This window comes from Tupaia chinensis, unplaced genomic scaffold (assembly GCF_000334495.1).
Source record: "Tupaia chinensis unplaced genomic scaffold, TupChi_1.0 Scaffold000610_1, whole genome shotgun sequence".
In the NCBI taxonomy this organism is placed as follows: domain Eukaryota; kingdom Metazoa; phylum Chordata; class Mammalia; order Scandentia; family Tupaiidae; genus Tupaia; species Tupaia belangeri.
Window position 1 is genome coordinate 3,340,693 of NW_006160129.1, and position 22,086 is coordinate 3,362,778.

Genomic DNA, 22,086 nt, shown 5'->3' on the forward strand with positions numbered 1-22,086 from the left:
TCGGGGAGCACACGCGCCCTATAACAAAAAAAACTCTCAAAAAAAAAAAAAAAAGGTTTTTTTGAGACTCAGTATAGGACCTCAGTAACTAAGGCAGTGTGTGCTGATGGAAGGAGAGACAAACTGACCAACCAATGAAACAGAAATGAGAATCCAGAATAGGCCATACACAGAGGCCCACAAGATTTACGGAAAATACTCCATTGCAATTCAGTGGGGGAAATCAAGGGCTTTTAAAGAAATGGTGCTGAAACAGTTGGCCTCCTTATGAAAAACATGAACTTTATCCTGTACCTCACACCATACACAAAAGTTAATTTTATGTAGATCATAGACACATGTGAAAGACAAAACAACAAAATACCTAGATCAAAACAGAATATCTTTATGACTTTAGGGGTATGTGAATATTTGAGGGGAATACATTGAACTAAATTAAGATAGTTTTTTTTTGGATTTTTTTTTTCCATTAAAAAGCATCATTTGGAAAATGAACAGTCAGGTCATGGACTAGAAGATTCCCAATACAACTTAAAAGGAATCTCTTCTTTAAAAAAAAAAGGCAAAAGAGTTAAAATACTTTACCAAAGAGGTTATCCAGAAAGCCAATAGTCACATGGAAAGTTCCTCAATGTCATTATGCATCAGAGGAATATAAATTAAAACCACAGTGAGTACCGTTACTCATCCACCAGGGTGGCTAACATGAAAAGAACTGATAAGCTAAGTGTTGCTAAGATGGGGAATAACCTGGATTCTCACATGTTGTGGATGGCCCTGTCAATTTGTTCAATCACTTTGCAAAACTATTTGTCGGTGTTTAAAAACTAAACATATGCCTACTCTATGATCAATCAGTTCCCCTACTGGATATTTACTGGATGGAAATGAAATATGCGTGCACAAAAATTGCTACACAAGAATGTGTATAGCAGAAGCAGAACACAACACAGCAGTGAGAGTCCAATGAGATCAGACCACAGCAGAGATCGATCTCACAGGTATTGAATAAAAGAAGTAAAAACCTAGAGTGCGTACTCTTCTGTTCATATTTACGTGAAGTTCTGTCAAACTAATTTATGGTGGTAGAAATAATAATAATCATTAGTTCAGGGGGTGGGAGTGGGGGGGAAATTTACCAGGAAGGGGCACAAAGGAACTTTCTGGGGTGATAGATATATTCTATGTCTTTATCTGGGTAGTATTCATATGTAAAAAGACCTACTCTTAATATCTGTGCATTTTACTGCACAAAATGTACCTAGACATTAATTTTATGAAATGGGAGGGGAATCAAAGGTCAGGTAGGGAAAAAATAATGTCCATATGGGTCATCCTACTATACTCTTTGATCCAGTAGAGGGCCTGGTGAATGCAGTGGGGTTATCCTGGTGAGTTGTAGGGCAGTTCACACTTGGAGAGGTTCCCTCCTGTGCAGATTCCTGGGTATTGGGGAAGCACTTCCAACCTCTGCAGCCAAGGCCTCTGCGGCTGCCTCCCTCCCTCACATCTGCTCAAGTTCAAGAGTGGACATTTCTGTGCATTGTCAATGTCTCCTATAGAAGCCCACCCTTCATCCTGAGGCACCTTTGGGTACAGAACCAAATGAACAAGGTCAGCTGGCTTGAACAGAGATGCATCTGGGTCGGGGTGAGACCTGGGGTTCGGGGAGCTCTTCCTGGGTTCCAGAGCTATTCCAAGTGTGGCCCAGCTGAACCTGATCTAAGATGACATAGTGCAGAAATTGAGAGTAAGCCTTCGAGAAATATTTAGAGCTATTTGATATTATGTCTATTGAAATTACCATTACAAAATCAGGTCTTGAGTGTTGTCCATCTTTATTTTATTCATTTTATTTATAACTTGTTTTCATTTTATTTTACAAAAACATTGGACTGCAGTGAACTGCAAATTTTTAGAAAGGGACTCTCGTCCTTCATCACAGGCAGTTTGAGGAACACTGTCTTAGACCCCACAAAGAGTGTGTCCTGAAAGCATATGGCAGATTCCGAGCTAGGTCTCTTAAAAGTCAGGGGCTGCTGCTGCCTGCACTTGGCAATTTTTAGAGAAATTGAGCAAAACAGCCTAATTGTAGTTTCCATAGTTACCAGCCACCACCAAGGAGAATGTGAAATCTTAAAGGGAAAAATCAGACACAGGCAGAAGTCAGAAAGGTGGAAGAGAGAGAAAGAAGATACCAGGCCCCACATGAGGTGTGGTCTGGAGAGGGCAACCACTGTTCTCCTTAGCTGGAGTTACTAGTCTGTATCCTGGGGCAGAGGTCCTTGAGACCAGGGATAGCGTATCCTCATGGTAGCTTCCTGTGAAGAGCACTGAGCCAGGATGACAAGGGGCCTTCAGTTCACTTGGCAGGAAGAATTCCCATTCAGGTTCCCACTCTGTGACCCTAATCCAGCCTCCACTCCAAGAACTTCACCCTCTGGCTCCCCCACACTGCTGTGACTAGGAACCTCTATGTAAAGCAAGGTACTAAGAAGGAAAGATGGCAGGGAGTTTTCTGTATCAGGCCACAACCCTGTGCTCAAGCTCAGGGCTCAGACCTCCCTAGACCAGCCTCTACTCCCTGACATCTATCGTAGTCAGCTCTGTAGACCAGTGGTCCCCAATCTATTTGGTACCAGGGATCAGTCTGGTGGAAGACAGTTTTTCCATGGACCAGGGTGGGGTGGGCAGGGAATGTTTTCAGGATGATTCAAATATATTTATTGTGTACTTTATTTCTGTTAGTATTACAGTGTAATATATAAGAAAATAATTATACAGCTCAGTATAATGCAGTATTTGCAGCTGCTTCCCAGTGCTAGCATCACCACCTCAGTTCCACCTCATGTCATCAGACATCAGATCTCATAAGGAGTGCACACCCTTCATCCCTCACAATAGTTTGTGCTCCTATGAGAATCTGATACCTCCACTGATCTGACAGGAGAGCTCAGGTAGTAGTGTGAGTGATGAGGAGTGACTGTGAACAGGACGAGTTTTTTGCTTACCCACCCCTTGCCTCATTTCATCTCTAATGTGTTTCCTTGTATTTTACAAAAACATTGTATTGCAATGACCTAGAAATTTTTAGATAGGGGCTCTGGTCCTTTATCAAAGATAGTTTGGGGATTGGTATCTGCCCATGACCTGGGTTTTAGGAACCGCAGGTCTCACCCCGACCCAGATGCATTTCTGCTCAAGCCAGCTGACCTTGTTCATTTGGGTCTGTACCCAAAGGTGCCTCAGGATGAAGGGTGGGGCTTCTATGGGAGACATTGACAATGCACAGAAATGTCCAGTCTTGAACTTGAGATGTGGGTGAGGGAGGCAGCTGCAGAGGCCTTGGCTACAGAGGCTGGAAGTGTTTCTCCAATACCCAGGAATCTGCACAGGAGGGAACCTCTCCAAGTGTGATCTGCCCTACAACTCACCAGGATAACCCCACTGCATTCTCCAGGCCCTCTACTGGATCAAAGATGGTCTACAATCTGGCTGTCTCACATGGTCCTTCATTTGCTCATTCCTTTGTTCATTCTTTACTCATTTCTGCTTGGGGCCAGATGACACAGCAGAGCTCAACCAGATAGAGTTCCTGCCTTCATGGAGCTTATATTGGAGTGGGAAAGACAGATAATAAAAGCATCAACAGAAACTATGGTGTCAGGCAATGTTACCTGTGTTCTATTGACTTCAGATGGTGTACTTGTCTGGAAGTGGGGTGCAGTGCAGTTGAAAACATTCCTACACAGTCTTGTATTTGAAGGGACATGAAAAGCAGAAACAGAAAGGGGCAGGTTGGCAATGGGACTCTGGATCTGCAGAGAATGCCAAACAAGTGGGGACTCAGCAGTTTTAGTCAACTGAACGATGACAGTCACAGGAATCAAAGCTAAGTCCCTCTTGGTCCACAGGTCCCTGAATCCCCAGAAGTTACTGAACCTCTACGTGGCTTCAGGCATGACCTGCATTTCCTCAGATCATCTCAGGGCAGATGACGCTCTCCTTTCACAAAGCTAAAGGGACTGTACCGGCCATTACACCAAGGGGCCTGCCTGGAGACTTTGCCACTAGACGACGCTGTTGCTGCTCTTTAACTTTGAAGGAGGAAACTGGAAGCCAAGAGAAAGAATGATGCTGCTTTATGAAAATATTTGGATTATGTGAAATAAGAAGCAGTCCCGCCTCAGAATTATAGGCTTGTAAATCACTCTGAGGAGAAAAGGGGCCAGGGGACTGGGGAGACTTGGGACGTGAGTTTATGATCTCTCCAGAAGCCCTTGATGGAATTATGGCCCTATAACTCACTGGGGCCTGCTCTTGTCTCCAGCCTGGGCTCAGCTCTTACGTCCAGGGATGGCCAGTCTGGGTGCCAGTCTTGAGAGCCTTGCTTGGTGGATACCTCAGGCAGGCTGGTCAGGATCTGGGGGAGAGCAAGCGGAGACAGCCATATTGATTGTTTATGAGCTGGGTGGCAGCAGCTGGGCCTCAGTGTTAGGACCTGGTGGGGTCATATCCACGTGAACTACAAGGAACTGAGGCTGAAAAGGCAAGCTGAGCTGCTGGTCTAACATCCAAGGGTTCTATGGGGTTCTGTGCAGTTCTGGGGTGGAGTCACTCACAGTCTATAGTGTTAAACCACAGCAAGGACATTTGGATCTCATTTTGGGTTGGGTAGACTACATGAAAAGGTCCTGTTTCTTCTTCTTAGTCATGGTCACATTTCTGGTTTGCCACATTACAAAATGGTGACCACCAGTCTTTTGGAGAACAGATAAATACCCCTCCCACCCTTAGAAGAGCACAGACCCTGAGGGCAGACCTTTTGCTGAGAGATGTGCCCATAGTAGATGGAGTAGCTACCAAAATGGCCACCTTCTCCCAGGCTTTATGTGGCCGCTATCCCGTCTAGGATGAAAGGAAGGCCAAAGGAAGCAGGATACAGTGGCGAATCATTAAAGCACTGCTAAAAATGGCTACCTTCGGGGCCCGCCGCTGGCATTACATTACTGGACTCCCACATGGGTTACTATGGTTGGAGTCTTGGACTTGCTGGCTTGAAAATCACATAGGGTGTATGTGCATGCATGCCCAAGATCTCAGGAGGAGAATGGAGGAGAATGGATGGAAATGTGGCCATTCTCCCTGGGGGGATTTCTCACTTTCCCTCTCACTATCTCTGTTTTCGTCTCTCTCTCTCTCTCCCTCTCTCGCAAGTGCATGCACCTTATGGCAAAAACTTCTAGAAAAGAAAAAAAGGCCACCTTTGAAGGGGTGTGCTTACATCAGACATTGTGCATATTATCACACGTATTTCTCACCACTCTCTCTCACAAATTATTTCCATATTTCCATTTCGCATTTGAGGAGAGCGAGGCACAGAACGTTCTTGCTTTAGGTCACAGCCATACATCTAAGTGTGGTATTAGAGATTTGGATTTAGTTCTTTCCATAACCCCGGTGCATCCCACAGGGAATATCTTAGCTCACAATTGCAATCCAATGTCTACATTTGCTCATTTTCTCTGCACTATCCTTTGTATTTTCAATGCTATGGTAATAATTAATCTACCCTTCCATTAGTGAGAGAGACCAAGGGAGACAGAAGCTTTTTCAGTGTTGTGTTGCCTAGCACAATCATTAAGAGTGTAGGTTTGGGAATTAGAAGAACCTGGGCTTGTAGCCCAGCTCTGTCACTTGCCACTTGTGGTTCTGTAATCAGCATTCCATAGTCACTGACAAAGTTAAAGTAATAGTAATACTACACAAGGTGGGACCCTGAGATCTGAATGAAGTACTATATGTGAGTAATCTGTATAAAACCATCTCTCTGAGGAAGTCTTTTGTGGCCTGAGAGGTGATGACTCTCAGTCATAAGGCACTGGAGATCAGGGTTACAATCCTCTCCAATACTTGCAAATCTCTTCTTTGTCTCCTCCCACATGTTTCTCTCTCTCTCTTTTTTTTTTTTTGAGGGGGGAGAGTTTTGCTATAGGGTGTGTCCACTCACTGGAGAGACAGAGACAGAGAGAGAGAAAGCGAGAAATCAGCCCCCACAGGGGGAACGGCCATGCTGCAATCCCTTCTCCTCCACTCTTCTCTGAGGATTTTGGGCATGTGCACATGCCCAGCATGAGTTTCAAGTCTCTGGGTCTGGGACTCGAGTCATGGTCACTCATACGGGAGTCTAGCAACGTAACCATTACGCCATCTGCTGGTCCCTCCCTCCCACATATCTTAGCACATCCATTTTCCCAGGTGATCTAATTCTTAAAATTGATAGGCTATGGCAGACTAAGATCATTTCGAAAACCTGGCCTTTGGTCTCAGTTTGATTTCATTACATAATCATCAAGTACTTGGTCTTGTTGCCTAGTACTACGGAGGAAACAATGGGCACTTAGTATTCTGAATCCAGCATTGAGTTTAGAATTAAAAAATTTAAAAAAGACCTGGTCTCTTTCTCAGTCAAGGAAACAGAACTTTGTAAGTCAAAATGATTGGGGCCAGCAGATGGTTACGTCACTGGACCTCCACCTAGTCAACTGCCGTTCAAGTCCTGGACCAGGTGGCTTAAAACTCACGCCAGGGTGCGTGCGTGCATGCTCAAGATTACAAGAGGAGAATAGAGGAGAAGGGATTGTGGTATGGCCATCCCTCCGGAGGGTGATTCCTCACTTTCTGTCTTTCTGGTGAGCGCATGCATCCTATAGCAAAACTCTCTCTTAAAAAAGGTCAAAATTATCAGAAGATAAAATTCTCATGTGCATATCAGCTATGATTCTGCTAAAATAAAGTGCTGAGTGGTGAATCGCAGGTAATCAGAGGCTACTCCATCCAAAATAAAGTGCTAATTGCGTGGCTCAGAAGAGAGAGAAAAAGGGTGCTAGGAAAGGTTAGAGAGTAACAAGTCACTCTGGAGAAGTCATTTGTAAATCTGATGAATCACAGAACCTGTTTCCACTGATATCTAAGACTCAGCTTCGCTTTGATGTTCTCCACTTGTCCTGTATACAAGGAAATTTCAAAAAGTTTGTGGAGCGACCAGCAGATGGCGTAATGGCTATGTCACTGGACTCCCACATGGTCGACCATGGTTGAGTCCCAGACTTGGCAGCTCAAAACTCAGGCGAGGGACCAGCAGTTAGCGTAATGGCTATGTCGCTGGACTCCCATGTAGTCGACCGTGGTTCAAGTCCTGGAACTCACGCCAGGCACTTTGTGTGTGCGTGCATGCCTAAGATCCCAAGAGGAGAATGGAGGAGAAGGAATTGCGGCATGGCCATCCCCTGGAGTTGGGGGTGATTTCTTGCTTTCTGTCTCTCTGTCTGTCTTTCTGGTGAGCGCACATGCCCTTTAGTAAAAACCTCTCAAAAACAACAACAACAAAAAAAAAACCAAAGAAAACCTCAGGTGATGCTTCTATTTTTTTTTTAAAGAATTATTTTATTTATTTTTTAAAATTTGACCAAAGAGGGACAGAGTGAAAGAGAGAGAGAGAGAGAGAGAGAGAGAGCAAGCCTCCAGGCTCAGTACTCGAACTGTGGTGGGCCATGTGGGAGTCCAGTGCCCTCAACCACCATGCCACCTGCTGGCCCCTAGGTGATGCTTCTATTGAAAAATACTGAATATACCCACCAAGGAGCTTAAGGACTGGAGGAAGGAAATTACCTTTGAGCAGATCCTGTGGAGAGTTCTCTCTCTCTCTCTCGCGCGTGTGCACATGCATGCCCACACTGTTCATGAATAAAAGAAAAATGTTTAACAAAACAAAACAAAAGAAACTCAGGTGGGGCACATGTGCACGTGTTCCCAAAATCCTGAGAGGAGAATGGAAAAGAAGGCATTGTGTTGTGGCCGTCCCTCCTGGGGGAGGGGGGATAATTTCTTTCCTATTTTTATTTATTTATTTATTTTTGGAGGCGTTTTTGCTATAGGGTGCATGCACTCACCAGGAAGACAGAGAGACAGAAAGCGAGAAATCACCCCCCATGGGGGATGGTCACGCCGCAATCCCTTCTCTTCCATTCTCCTCTCAGGATCTTGGGCACGCATGCACATGTGCCCGGCGTGAGTTTAAGCCACCGGGTCCGAGACTCGAACTGCAGTAGACTACATGGGAGTCCAGAAACATAGCCATTATGCTAACTGCTGGTCCCACGGGGGGTAATCTCTTACTTTCTATCTCTGTGTCTCTCCAGTGAGCGTATGGGCCCTATAGCAAAAAAATTCTCTTAAAAAAATTTGTAGAAAACATGGAATTAAAGTAAGAGTTAATTTTGGTACAAAACAATCTGAAATCCGTATGTAGTTTTTCCATACTATGCATTCAACATGAACTTACCACACTTAGATCTGGAAAATGGTTTGTCCTCCAAAGGTGGATGTTTAGAGTTTGCTCTTCCTGAATGTTCCCAAGGGTTTATGTGTTGGGGCTTGATTGCTGTTTAAGGGAGTTAAATGAAACTTTAATTTCTTATGGTATTTGAGGGTGGAGTCTGGGTATAACATCCTCAGGGCAGAGCCTCCGTGATTGAGCCCTGGTGTGTATGTGAGAGGAGGAAATGAGTCAGGCAGGGCCCCTGGGAACACAGACCAGACTCTTCTCTGAAGTTCTCTCTTCCACCATGTTGTGATGCCTTTGGATTTCCAGCCACCAGAATCATGAGGTTACCAAATAAACCTCTGGTGTTATTTTTTTATTTTTAAATAAATCACCTATTCTCAGGTATTTCTGTTAGCAACACAGTAACAGAATAAACACCCCTCATATGTGAAAACTTTCCAAGTGAATAAACATTTGGTTTCATTGTGAATAGAGACAAAGAGGAGAAAAGGCGAAGGCTATAGCTGGTGATGAAAATAGTGGAAAAACAAAGAGGTAGAAGAAAATTGGGAACTCTTACTCAGAAAATACTTTTTTGGAATGACTTCAGTCTTGCTTTTATAAAATTAAGAATTGTAAAGGATTATGGGTTATGTTGTAGACCTCCCTTCTGTTCCACTTCATACCTTCTTGACCCACTTCTCTACCTGTTCCACAGCAATTGGATGGCATGCACCGTGGCCTGATAGCATCTGCTTTAAAGATACCAAATCCCCCTTTTATCTGCCCCAGAGCTCCTCTGCTTCTACTACTGGGGGTTCTGGGGAGAACCCCTCAGTCATTCTAATTTGTTTTGCAATTTAGAACAGACAACCCATCAGGCAACCTTTGAGCAATAGGGAAAGGGAACCCATGGGTACATTCTGAAGTGCATTTTACAGCTCCTAGACAGGCCAAGGTGAGTTGAATTCCAGCTGCCCACATCAGGGGCCATGGATTGGCTTGTCCTTATTCCCCTTCTCCAACTCCTGTCATGAAGGACCCCTTCCCTAAATAAATCACTTGCTCACAAGCTCTGTCTCAAGTTCTGCTTTTGGAGGGAACTCAGATACTTAGAATTTTTAGCACTGGGTGGGATTTGCTCTGCTCATTCAGAGAGGGGAGATAGACGTTGTTGAATAGTGGTATGACCTACCAGACACTCCATGTGCATGGACTTAACTTCACACATATGTCCTCAGCTTTAGCAGATCTCTCAATGGCCCTGCTAACTGGCTCAGTGTTCAAGGCAGAAATTTTGTTAAAATAAAAATAGGGCAGGTTTAGAGAAAGTGGGTGCTGGGGTGACCTTCTGCATCCACTTACTGCTCGGTTAGGAGCAGCTCTACTAACCCAGAGAGAGGTTGAAATTACAGTACCTACTGTCTTTGCCAGTATCATGAAAGGAGGGAGAAGGGACAGAGGCAATAGGACTGGGTAGAAGCAATCAGCCAGCTGCAACTCAAGGAATTCATTTTCTAAAGATAAAATACTCTCAGGAGAGGGTACGTGGCCTAATATGGAAAATTATGGATGGTGAGTTAGTCACAGAGGAGGCTAACCCAGTGACCAGCTTTGTAGCTATTGCTTTCACCCCTCACTGTCTCCATCCCTTCTCCCTCCATTCACGAGTTGCTGAGTACGTTGCTTGATATTGTGCAAAGACGGGGTGAGAAATTCAACGGAGATATGGTCTCTGCCGTCAAGACTCTCATAGTCTAATGATCACAAAATACACACTTTGTAAGGTGTTATTACTTCTTCTGCAGTAAGGCATCCATTCTAAATTTCTTATTGAAGCTGCAGGTCTGACCCATAGTATTATTTTTATGATGACCCTTTGGAGAGCACCTGGTCCTTTTTCAGCCACCCCAGGCTTCTGGGCTTCATAGCAGAATTCAAACTACCTTCACTCACTTTAAGGAAAGGGGGAATGTACAAAAAAGTGGTCTGATCAAGTGTGAGCTCGTAAGGGCAAAGGAGTCTGAAGACGTGGCAGGTTTTTGTGTGTGGAATTTCAATATGAACCTGCGGGGCAAGAGCACTATCTGCATCCAGCCTGTACCTTCATTTAGGAGAAGAAAATGACACCTTCTTCCTGTTGATGGATTATGCTTTCCTTATTAGTAGAAGATACTAAAAACCAAAAAATACTCTGATTTCAACTCATACAGTTTGTGCTGAGTCTTTTTTTTTTTTTAGAGGTTTTTGCTATAGGGCACATGCGCTCGCCAGACAGACAGGGAGAGACAGAGAGACAGAAAGTGAGAAATCACCCCCCAGAGGGGATGGTCATGCCGCAATCCCTTCTCCTCCATTCTCCTCTCGGGATCTTGGCCATGCACGCACATGCGCCCGGTGTGAGTTTTAAGCCACCAGGTCCAGGACTCAAACCGCGGTCGACTACGTGGGAGTCCAGCGACATAGCCATTACGCTAACTGCTGGTTCCCTGTGCTGAGTCTTGAGACCACTAACTCGAGTTTTACCTCCTGGATGTCTCCAACTGTCCTCACGGGTGGCCACTTACCTGTACTGGCTGTGCACCGTGCACTGTGAATTTCGTACTGTGAACCATGTACTGTGCACCGTGAATTATGTACCATGCACTGGGAATTGTACACGCTGTGAACTAAGCGCCGCACTCGTACTGGGCACTGAGTACTTTGTGCTATGTACTGTGCACGGCACAACTCCCCCACTTTCCTCTTTGTTTTCCTTACTTATTTCAGCTTCCCCTTTCATGTTCTATCTCCTTCCTTATCCTGCTTTGTGCTTTTCTTAAATGAGATTTTTGCTGTAGAGCCCATGAGACAGAGAGAGGCAGAGAGATAAAAAGCAAGAAATCACCCTCTCCTCCCCCCCGGGGGAATGGCCACACCGCAATCCCTTCTCCTCCATTCTCCTCTTGGGATTTTTGGGTATGCATGCACACATGCCTGGCATGAATTTTAAGCCTCTGGGTCCAAGACAAACTGTAGTCAACTACGTAGGAGTCTAGTGACGTAACCATTATGCCATCTCTGCTGGTCCCATCCTGCTTCCGTCTTTATTCCTGTCTCACATCATTTGCACTTTGAATAAGAACATCATAATTTGATGGAGTCACCAGCTTTGTGACCTGAGCTCGGTGAGGTGGAGGGACCTGCCCACAGCAGCAGCTGAATGAAGAGCAGAGCACACATTTTAGGACTGCTTCAATCGCCGCTGATGCCTAGCCCAAGCTCTTAGGCTGGGCCATCTGCTTTGGCTTTCTTTTCCCTCATCGTAAGCAGCAGGGGCCATCAATAGAACCATGAGGCAAGCAGGGTGTGGTCTTCTTCCCACTCCCTACCTCCATGCAGCCCTTTCCATTCCCTCCTTTTCCCTATCCTTCATCTACTCCAGGGACACTATCAGTAAAGCTCTTCATCCTTTATCAAAATGCCTGAGGTGGGGACTGATGAGTAACTCACACTACGGTGGGGTTTGCCAAGGAGACCTAAAACTGGGATGTCCACCCTTGGTCTTCCAGAGCCAACTCTCAAGGTCAGCAGTGACTCCTGCAGGGCTGTGTTAAGAGGGACCCAGAGGCTGACAGCTTGGTGGGAACGTGTCCTCTGCTGACAGCACAACTGCTCTTCCCAGCTCACAGCATTGCTATGTTGAGACGACTGCTCCATCACTAAGAGCAGAGCCTCATGCAAAAGGACACGCCTCTGGCAGCTGAGTTTAGACGTCACACACCTGGAGAGAAGAGACTGTATGTCTTTGCTATGGAGGTCGCCACCTAGGGATGGCCAGCCTTCTCTCCCTCCCCTCAAGCCAGTCAAGAAAAACCTCAAATCCCAAGCTGCATTTTTATTATTTTTTAATAAACTTTATTCTATATTACAAATAATTTTTTTTTGTTCTGAACTGCAAAATAGGAATGCCTTATATTTACATACACAGGTATACAATTAATTATAACAAAGGTACGGAAGCTTGCCTTTACCAAGTTACAACTGGGCTCCAATTTAAATAGCATAGGTTTCCTTCTTAAAAACTTTTTTTTTTTTTAAATCTTTTTAAAATCTTACTAGGATACTCTTCTTTAAAAATCAAAACCAGAAGACCCTCTTCTTCTAATAGATCTCATCCACCTATCTTCGAGGCTCATTATAACACTGTTTTCTAAAGATATGTTTTGCTTTGTTCTAACCGAGGGTCAGTGTTCAAGGTGGGAGCTTTATGTTGAAACAGAAGTGGGGCAGAACTGGAAGGGGGAGACTGGAACAGAAATGACCTGCCCTACCTCCTTCACCAGCCTCTAAGACTCAAGGACCCCTGCCAGTTCCCTACGCCAGCCATGTGTTCATTCCTCGTTCTCCTCTTCTCCTCTAGTACTGAGGCTTCATTTGGGGTCATCTGACCAGGCTGAAATCCCTGATCTCCACCTCCCCACCCCCCCACTCCCCCACAGGCACACACCTCAGCTGGCTGAACCATGGTCTGTTATGGTACCCTGGAGTCGTTGGTTGCTATGGTATCTTGGCAGCTCCCCCACCTCCCAGAGGAAACAGGCTGGTCCCTACATACTGAAGCGGGGAGGAGGGCAGCTGCATCCCTTTCTTCCTCCATATCTCTGGGTCTGCAGGCCTTGTTCTTGCTCAGGGCAGCCTCCACAGGACTAAGCGACGACCTCATGCTTCAAGGACACCAGGCACAGACGGGGAATGGTGGAGGGAGAGTCATCCACTCTGAACACACAAAGTCATTGGTTTCCAAATGGAAACAAGATTCTCTGAGGTAAATTAGCTTCTCTTTTTCAAGAACGGAAGGCTTAACAAGCCCACAAGCTGACAAGAATGTCAGGGAAGGGAGAGAGAAGGGGGACACATATTCCACCTTCGTCCTGTGCCTGGCTCGCGGCTGACCCCTGTGCATGTAAGTGTTCCTTAGTCCTGTTGGTCAAGGGGTCTCAGTTTCTTACATGTCCTCTGGGTTGCTCTTTAACTGTATCCTTTGTTTTAAATTCTACTCTTAAGGGAACCCTTCCAAAATGTGCTTGAGTCATAGGATCAGAGATATTAACAAAAGAAGTTCTAATTCCAGATTTAAAAACAAAAAAGCAGTGGAAGATGAGCTGCGTAGACTTACCGACGTGCTTTTGCGTTCTCTGAGGGGGAACTTGCCCCCTGCCCCAGCCAATCCCTAATAGGGTCTCCCTGCCCTTTAGGGGGTGCTGGCGAGAATTGTGTAGGATTGAGCAATACCAGGGGCATCCCAGAACCAAGACTAGACATTAATAAAGGGGGTGCCATGAAGGCAGGGTGAGTCTCCCCCAGCCAAATACACCTGGCTCACTGGGCTGGCCTGCTTATATCTGCCAATACAAACAGAACGTTCTTTTTGTTCGCTAAGAATTTTGTTTTGTTTCATTCAGGTTTGCTTTAGACACCAGTCTACCTAAGGAATTTAACTGGAATTCTAATGAGTGTGCACTACTTTTACAACTCAAAAAGCCTATATATTTTTAAAACTTGGATACTCCCCCTAATAAAAAAAATAATTTTATTGGGGAGCAAAGATTTGTAGGAAAAAAAAAAAAACTCTCTTGAACGTCTGAAACGTTCACTACAGTGATCACTTTCCACATGGGAGGAATGGTCAGTCAGTTTCCAGTTGGGGGCTTTGCAGCCCTTGGAGCACCATGAGGAGCAGAGGCTGGCGACTGTCCCAGCCTCTCTCAGAAGCTGCCTCTTCCAGGTCCACTGTGGCTGTACCTCAGCCTCCAACTCTGTAAAATAAGGCTCTTGTTTGCTACATGCAGAGTGCCTGTGGGTGAAGTGGCAGGAGCCAGGAAGAGAAGGGGTAGCATGGCCAGCTCTAACGTCAGAAGTCCAGGGGGGAAGCCCCAAGAATATCAGCAGCCATGGAGGGTGCTTCCCCTAGCAGGGCCACATTCAGGGAATTCCTGACCCATCTAGTAGTAGGGAAGGCTCCCCTGGCCCTGAGGCTCTCCTCATCCCCTTGGAAGTCAGGAAAAGAATTTTGTCCCTGTTCCCCCAATCCACCAGTAATTTGGACATTAAAATCAATATCTGGGCTCTCTCCTTGCTCTAAAACTCTTAAAATGGTCAAAACAAAAAAACAAACAACTAAACTCTAAATAAATAGCCTCTGAGAGCCTTTTATATAGGGAGAGGCTGAGGGCCAGGGACTTCCAGTCACATGTCCTGAGAGCTGAGAGAAAGAAAGGGTGAGGGGCTGGGACAAAGGCCAAAGGGAGCCAGGCCATAGAGCTGCCTGGGTAGGGTCTCCTCTAGGGCTTGGTGAGGCCATGGAGGTTCCTTTCAGAGGCCTTTCTGAGCTTGCTGGGCCTGCCCACTGGGGTAGCCTGTTCTGGGAGAGCCAGGAGAGGAGTGTCTTTGGGCCTCCCGCCTATACAGGCCTCCTGACCTCTGTCTCTCCCTCCCTCTTTGGTTATCTGAGGTGGGAGGCTGCTATTGGCTCATGACAGTACCAGCCCTTTGCTCTGGGTAAGGATCTGACTTCCATCCTGTGAGGTCAAAACTGGAGTCCCCTCTGTCCTGGAAGGGAAAACAGATGGAAACAGGACTTTGCAGTTTAGATCAAAGTGAGTGGTGCTTTGACCCGGCCTCATCACAGCATCGCTCAGGAGTCCGGAGGCCTCATCAGAGACCTGGCTCCTGGAGTGGCGGTCATTTGGGAAGTCTTGCCCAAGGCTCCTCTGACAGGGGACACGCAGGGTCTTGGCTGGATAAGGGAGACTCAGATGCTCAGGAAGGCAGTTTTGCGTGGGTGGGACTGACTGGGGTGGTCCCAGAGGGCAGGTCTGAGAGGGCTAAGCAGCTCCTACGTTTGGGCAGTCAATGTTTTTGGGGTGGGGGCTACACGTGCAGGATGGACAGGAGGGGCAGGGAGGATGCCGGCTGCTAAGGGAGGGGCGCACTTGGAAGTCAGACATGCAACAGGGGTCATGGGCACCAGGGCCCTAAGAGATGGGCTGGGGGTGGACAGTACATGACACTAACCCCTGCTGGGAGGTAGGAGCCAGGCCTGTGGGGACCAGATCAGAGACCTTCCCTGTGGCAAAAAGGTACTATCTCCTGGGATCAGTCCTGGACTGTCTCCCTCACACTTTGGGGCTTAGTTAAGGGGTTGCTAAAGGTCCCCACTCGGGCATCTCTGAGCTCTTTCTCTGGCTGGGGCCCATGGGAGGGAAGCTCTATATTAGCCTAGGGTGTGTGTGTCCCGCTGGGGTTGTACCGTATGTTGGCCTGTGAGGCACTCCAGTTATCCTCTGTCCCCAGATTTAAACCCACGTCGAGAGAAGAAGGCAAGAAAACATTTTCCTGAGGAAGTAATAACGCAGTAGCCGATTTCACCTCATGGCACTACGTGTGGTTAGCAGGACATGGGTCTCAGGGTCTCCCCTTAAGGGAAGGACAAAGAATGGGCAAAGCCCACAGCTGGGGTGAGTCGTGCCCCTGGAGAAATGGCCAGCCTGCAGTTGTCTCTCAGGGTTTTCAATTCTGGGTCCCTGTGAGGTCCCATAGAGCACCCTCTCACACACAGACACACCCAACCTTCAGCCGTCTCCCACTGACATTCGAACTGCCCACCTAACCTAGGTCAGTTATTTTGGTTACGTGATCTGGTGCCATTTTGACTCTGGGGTCTCAAGGTGGGGATGTGGGTACAAGGGGCCAGGTAAAGGCAAAGAGTGAAGGGAATCATCTTTTCTTCTCTGCCCTTGGCCCAGGACTCAAGGGGTTACATAAAGGTCTCACCTTCAACAGAATTGTGACCCTGCAAGTTTACTTTGACACACAGGGAGGTTGCAAGGGGACCTCAGTTCCACAGGATGGGGTTTGCCCAATTCCCTTCTCTCTGGGGACCCACATGCCACTTGGGCAGCTCTCTGGGTCTCTGGCCTGCCGAGGGAGCTGGAAGATCCCAAGGGGAGAGTTTGGAAAGAAGACTTTGGAGAAAAGAACAGCGTTTTGACAACATTTGCCTGTCTTTGCTTTTGAATGTATCACGCGTGCACCAAGAATCCAAACGGAAGAAATGGCAATCAAACAAATAGCAAAAGGAAAGAAAATTTTCCAGGCAAGAGGGTTGTGGCTCTGGAAGATTCTACCAGATTCCTCAATATCCGAACAGGCCACAGAGACCACGGGGGAACAAAGCTCCAGAAATCTGCCCCCAAAGCCTCCCTGAGGACAAACAAGGAGAACCAGGGAACTTGTCTGTCCTTCCCCCTCTTTCATCTTGACAGTCGTGTTTCTCTGAGGTGTTTGAAGTTTTTGTTATAACAAACAAAATAAAACAAAACAAAATGGGGGAAAAAAATCCTGTACCGACAAAGTAACAATAATAATCACTCAGTAAAAAATAAAAGCTCCAGCAGAACCATGATAACAGTCTTTTTTTTTTCTGCTTGTTCATTTTTTTTTCTTGAACTGTGCAAAACTTAAAAAATAAATCAAAACACACTCACTCATACACACACTCACACGTGCACAGCTTCCATCCAGCAAATATCTGTGTTAAATATGTTCGTGTCTCTCTTCTCTCCAACCCTTCTTATGTGCAAAAATATTTTCATGGTTGAGGTGCTACCTCAGCCACCTCCCACACACATCATTTCTGGACTGCCCAGTCCCGTGGATTCCAGGGAGGAAATAAGAATAGAAATGCCATATTTCTCCACCCGGTACTTCATTTGCCAAAACCTTTGGTTATTTTTCTTTCCCCTTCGAATGCAATCTTTCCCTGTTGCCCTCTTCCTGTTTGTTAGGTTACTTGTGTCTTTTCCACCAGTTGTTTTCTGTGATGCCACCTGATGCCCTGCTTGGGGTCAGCATAGTCCAGGCGTTGGCAGGTGGCCACCCTGATTTCCTGTGGACAGGGGACCTCTCCTTCCACCCGCCAGTACTCAGCATAGAAAACAAGCATTGTGATGTCTTGAAGCTGCAGGATGAATTGATGAGTAGGTAACAGAGAAAGGGAAATGCTTCGAAACCCTCCTACATAGGGCAAGAAATCTTTCTGAGCCCTCTCCCTACTCCTAGGGAACACACACACACACACACACACACACACACACACACACACGGTCACCTCCAAAGGACTGGGTTCTTAAAAGGTTAGGATGCTCCTTGGACTTCGCTGGAAATGATGTGGCTCCTTCCTCATGTGGGAAAGGCATATTTAGAACAGATGACTAGCAATGATGGCGTCTGATGCTCAAGTGTAAAGGCAAGGCTGGACTCATCCTCATCCTCAACTCCACCTTAGGCGATGCTTCTCCCATCTCCCAGAGTGGCACATGACTCGAGACCAGAGTTGCCAGGAGAGACTCTTGCCAACGGTGGGAGACTGGACCCATTAAGGTCTCTTCAACAGTAGAGGTGCCTATGACCTTCCATTAGACCATCTCTCCCCATAGCCCTGCTCACCTGCTCTCTGTTTGTGAGCACACATTTGCTTGCCTGGCTAAACAGTGTATCCATAGATGGGAGGACAGATGGAGATGGATACCAGGGCCCACATCATTTGTATGTCCCTCCTCCCACCTTCAGCCAGGTCTATCAGCTTGATTCTTCTGTCCCTCCCAGACATGACAAGAGGGGCCTGAGGTTGGCTGGCATTTTGGTTTGTTTTGCGAGGCTGTGCTTGTGCATGTTTCTTTCAATGATGACAATGAAGGAGAATGACTAATGAGACAGCTGAGATGTTGATGAAATAATTTCCAAGGAGGTCTGAGCAGTCCAGTGACAGAGTCACCTGCATAGCAATGGCACCAGATTCTAGACTTCTGTGGAGGTTGCAAGAAGGATGGTGGGGATGGAGCCATGGAGACGGCTGGAGGTAGAATCTCCTGGACTCACTATGCATTTCATGCTGACTTGTGAGGAAGGCGACAAAGCACGATGGAGATGCTCTTTCTAGACAGCACTCGAGGCTCTGGCAATAGCCTGGACCTATGACCATGGTTGCGACTCATTTGGATTTGGGGGTGAATGGAAAACAACCAGTTCTGCTTCCAAGGTAGCTCTCTTTCCTTTTCTCCCCTTCCATGTTAAATTCCCACTATTAGGAGCCAGATTAGAAGGTTAGGAGCATCTCCATGGTGGAAGGTAACTACTATTCTTTTCCTGCCTTGCTTTCCACAGGAAGGAGAGGAGCCTGGGCAGGCAGGTCCCTATGAACACATGGAAGGACTCCAAGGAGACTGAAAGGGGACAGGAAGCCTCTGAATGCCAACCGAACAGGCAAGAGGCAGCCCCCAGGAGCACCTCCCAGCAATACACACGCTCCCCACTCTAGCTGTATGTAGGAGGTGTGGCCTTTCTTCTCACGGTTGCAAAGTGACCAGACCACCAACTGGCCTGTTGGAGATGGAGCTGTGGGAAAGGAGAACCAGGTGTTGTCTTCTCAGAGAAGATAATACTGGGCTCACTGTCTCTTCCCTAGGCTGAAATTCAGAGCAAAGCGGGAGCGCTCGAAGTAGAAGGTGAAGTAGCAGCACAGAAACGTCCTCTGTCCTTGGCTTCTCATCTGTACTTGGGCCCTGTTGCTGATGAGGGGGGTCTGGAGCAGCTGAGAGAGAGAGTCCCCCCTCTGACATTGGTCAGGTCCCTCGCTGTGGGCCTGGCCACCCCTGGACTTAATGGAGGATCAGTGGCTTGGTCCAATCATGTTGGCAGAGCAACTGAAAGAGAAGGGATCCAGGAAGGAGGGAGAGACAGAAAGAGGCAGAGAAAGAGAGAGAGAGAGAGCGCTGCTCAGGGGCTGCTGCTGATGCCAGTGGGAACTTGCACTTGGTAAAGATGATAATCTAGACTGAGGCACGGCTTGGTGTGTCCCTCCCTCCAGGGCGGCCCTGGAAGGACGGTTCTCAGCTGTCTAAGCTCATGAGGGTTATGACTTGTTCTAGTTTGTATGCCAGTTTCTGCTTCCCACACTGGTCGTCGTGGTCCAGAGGTCCGAGGATCTGTTAAAGGACCAAGAACAGGAAGGTTACTAGTTTGTGAGTGTGTGGTGGTGTTCCTACATGCATGTGGATAGTGTGGACACGGGTAGAAGGCTGGGAAGTCATGTATACATACAGGTGCACATGTGACATTGCTGGGAAAGTAGGCAGCCTGGGTAACATGGTGGGAGGTGTGGGAGGCTCTTGGGCACAGAGTGTGGCATGAGGGCTTCCAGTGGCACGGAGCACAGCATGCCAACATGCATACCCCCATGTCTGGATAAACACATGCATTCTGGTGCCTATAAGCGATAGCTGGCAGAGGGCAGAAGCTTTGTTGAACACACCTGTGCAAAGATGCTACCGTTACCTACAGGGCAGATAGTTCGATGGCCAATGTAAAAGCATGGTTCTCAGTGTCTAGTGGGAATGTGAATTTCCAGATATTAAGAAATCCCACCCCTCCTTCCAGAAGAGAAAATCTTCCCTATCAGCTCCCTGAGGTCCCAGTTCCACATTTCAAAAGTCGTTTGGTTTAACATTACCTGTTACAAAAACACGTATATCTTGTAGCGTAGACTGTGAGCTTTACTGGTCATTAAGAGCTACTGGATAACCCACCTACGAAAACCTCTTCTGAGATCGCAGAGTTGGCAGAGGACACTGGTAATCAGCCATTGTGACATGTGATCAAACATGTGTTCGAATTTGACACTCAAAAGAGAGGCAGTTGAATAATGACTTTGCCAGTTTATAACTGGATGATCTGGAGCAAAACATGAAGACTCTCTGAACCCTGCACCCTCCCCTGTAAAGTTTAGAAATACGTGATCTCTCTCGGGTCTGTGGAGAAGGTAGTGTCAGATAATATATGTGAGCACCTTTGGCAATGTCTGATCCCAAAACGTCACTAGACAGAGGTGGGATCTACCAGTGCTGGGGACCTGGGGGACATTGAGGGAGGCTCTCAGAGGTGTGGACTTTATGACCTGGTTAATGCCTTTTTAATTGAGGAAGCCTCGGTGGAGCTGCTGACTTTTGAGATGGCCAAGAACTGTCATTTCCTGACACCATCATTTCATGAAGACACCGAGAGTATGTAAGTGTACTTGGAGACCAGGGTGGCCCAAGATGAGGGTGTGGCAATCTTACACTGACACCCTTTGCAAGTGCGTCATCATCTCTCCTTACCACAGATGGGTAAGAACTGAGCCCTGCATGATTGCTGAACATTAAGGTCCCTCTTATAAGGGACTCACCACTAGCTTTCCTTTGACGTGAGGGTTACAGAGTTAAGCTATTCATGGTCTGCAGGACACTAAACCCCGGGCTCTGCTATGGTGTCCTCTGTAACTCGAGGTTCCCAGATTGTCTCTGAGTGACAAGGCTGTGGGGAAACAGAGGCACTGCCTTCAGGGCACTGGCTTTAATTCCCATTCTGCTTGCCACTCAGGGGAGGTGACTATGCTTTTCCTCAGATGCTGTTGATCTGGGTTCTGAACCACTCTGATCCACAACGTCCCTCCCAGAGCACCTTTGTACTGGCATGAAAGACAGCAGTGTCTACAGAGGCAGTTCCCCTCGGCAGAGTTTTGCCACTAGGGTACACAGCACCTAAAAACACATTCTAATCCATTCTGTTCCTATTCCATTCTGTTCCATTCTTTTCTGATATTATTCTATTCTATTCTTATTCTTTTTCTAGTTCTATTTTATTTTATACCATCCCTACCATACTATACCATACGGCCTGCCCGTGGGATAAAGAAGTACTTGTTTAAAGAGAATTAGATCTGAGAGAAAAACAAAAACAATAAAAAAGATAGTGAGAAAGAAGCAGGAATAAAAATAGAAAGAGAGTAAGAAGACCCATTTCTGTATCTGAGAAGAACAGAGGTTAGTGCAGAACTTAGGGAATGGAGTGTTCCCAGCACCCAGTCTCTGTAGCACAGCCCCCATCTCCTGGGCGGTGGAGGGTTTCCCTAGACTGTCGCCCAGCTCCTGGCCACCAGGGGCTTAGGCGTGTGTGCGTTTGTATGTGTGAGAGAGAGGGGTGTGCTTGTACACGCAAACATACAGGTTGTTCCCATCTCTGCCCCCTTCTTTCCCATCATGCTCCGGCAGGGCAGAGCTCACCTCCTCGCTGTACTTGCCCACGTAGGAGAAGATCTCCGAGAGTGCACTCATGGTGTTGAACTCGTTCATGTGCATCCGGGACTGCTCGGCCAGGTAAGCATTCATGTCCTGGTCGCTGATGGCCGGCATCTTCCCAATGTCCGAGTAATATCTGCCAAGGGACAGCAGTGGGAGAAGAGGCTGAAGTTGTACACGCAAAGTGGAGAAGACAAATGGACCCTCCGGCATCAGGTCTAGGTCCATGGGCCCAACTTGTGCTCCTGCTTGTGGGTGCCTGTGCCGTGACCTCCTTAGACCACAGTGGTCTTTCTCCCACTGGGGCTTCAGGGTCTGCCCCAGGAAGAGCACACTGCAGCTCTGTGTGCAGGAGACAGAGGGAAGGGACTTGAGGGTGGCTGAAACATGGTTGGAGCATGGACAGGAGAGGGACCAGGAGTTACAGGGGCTATTCCTTAGGCACCTGCTCTGCTCCCAGCCACTCGCACAGAGTGGTCCAGTTTGTTTTCTGTCCCTCTGACACCCATTTCCATGACCCCAAGAGATGGCCTTCAACAGGCCCCCAAGGCTCTTCTGAGCATTTGCTCTCCCCTGATGTCCTCCCCCCCCCCCCCCCCCCCC

At 47.2% G+C, this 22,086-nt stretch overlaps 1 protein-coding gene across 1 annotated transcript in view; it reads right to left on the bottom strand.

The window, feature by feature from the left end:
• Nucleotides 1-16,814: 16,814 nt before the first annotated feature.
• The window catches only part of LOC102467684 (plexin-A4), a gene marked incomplete at its 5' end in the record, with an annotated part of 128,583 nt that continues 123,311 nt past the window's right edge, over nucleotides 16,815-22,086 (bottom strand). The window contains 2 exons of the mRNA XM_006158849.2: nucleotides 16,815-19,353; nucleotides 21,469-21,619. Coding sequence (XP_006158911.1) covers nucleotides 19,258-19,353; nucleotides 21,469-21,619 — 247 coding nt within the window. The remainder of the gene's footprint in view (nucleotides 19,354-21,468; nucleotides 21,620-22,086) is intronic.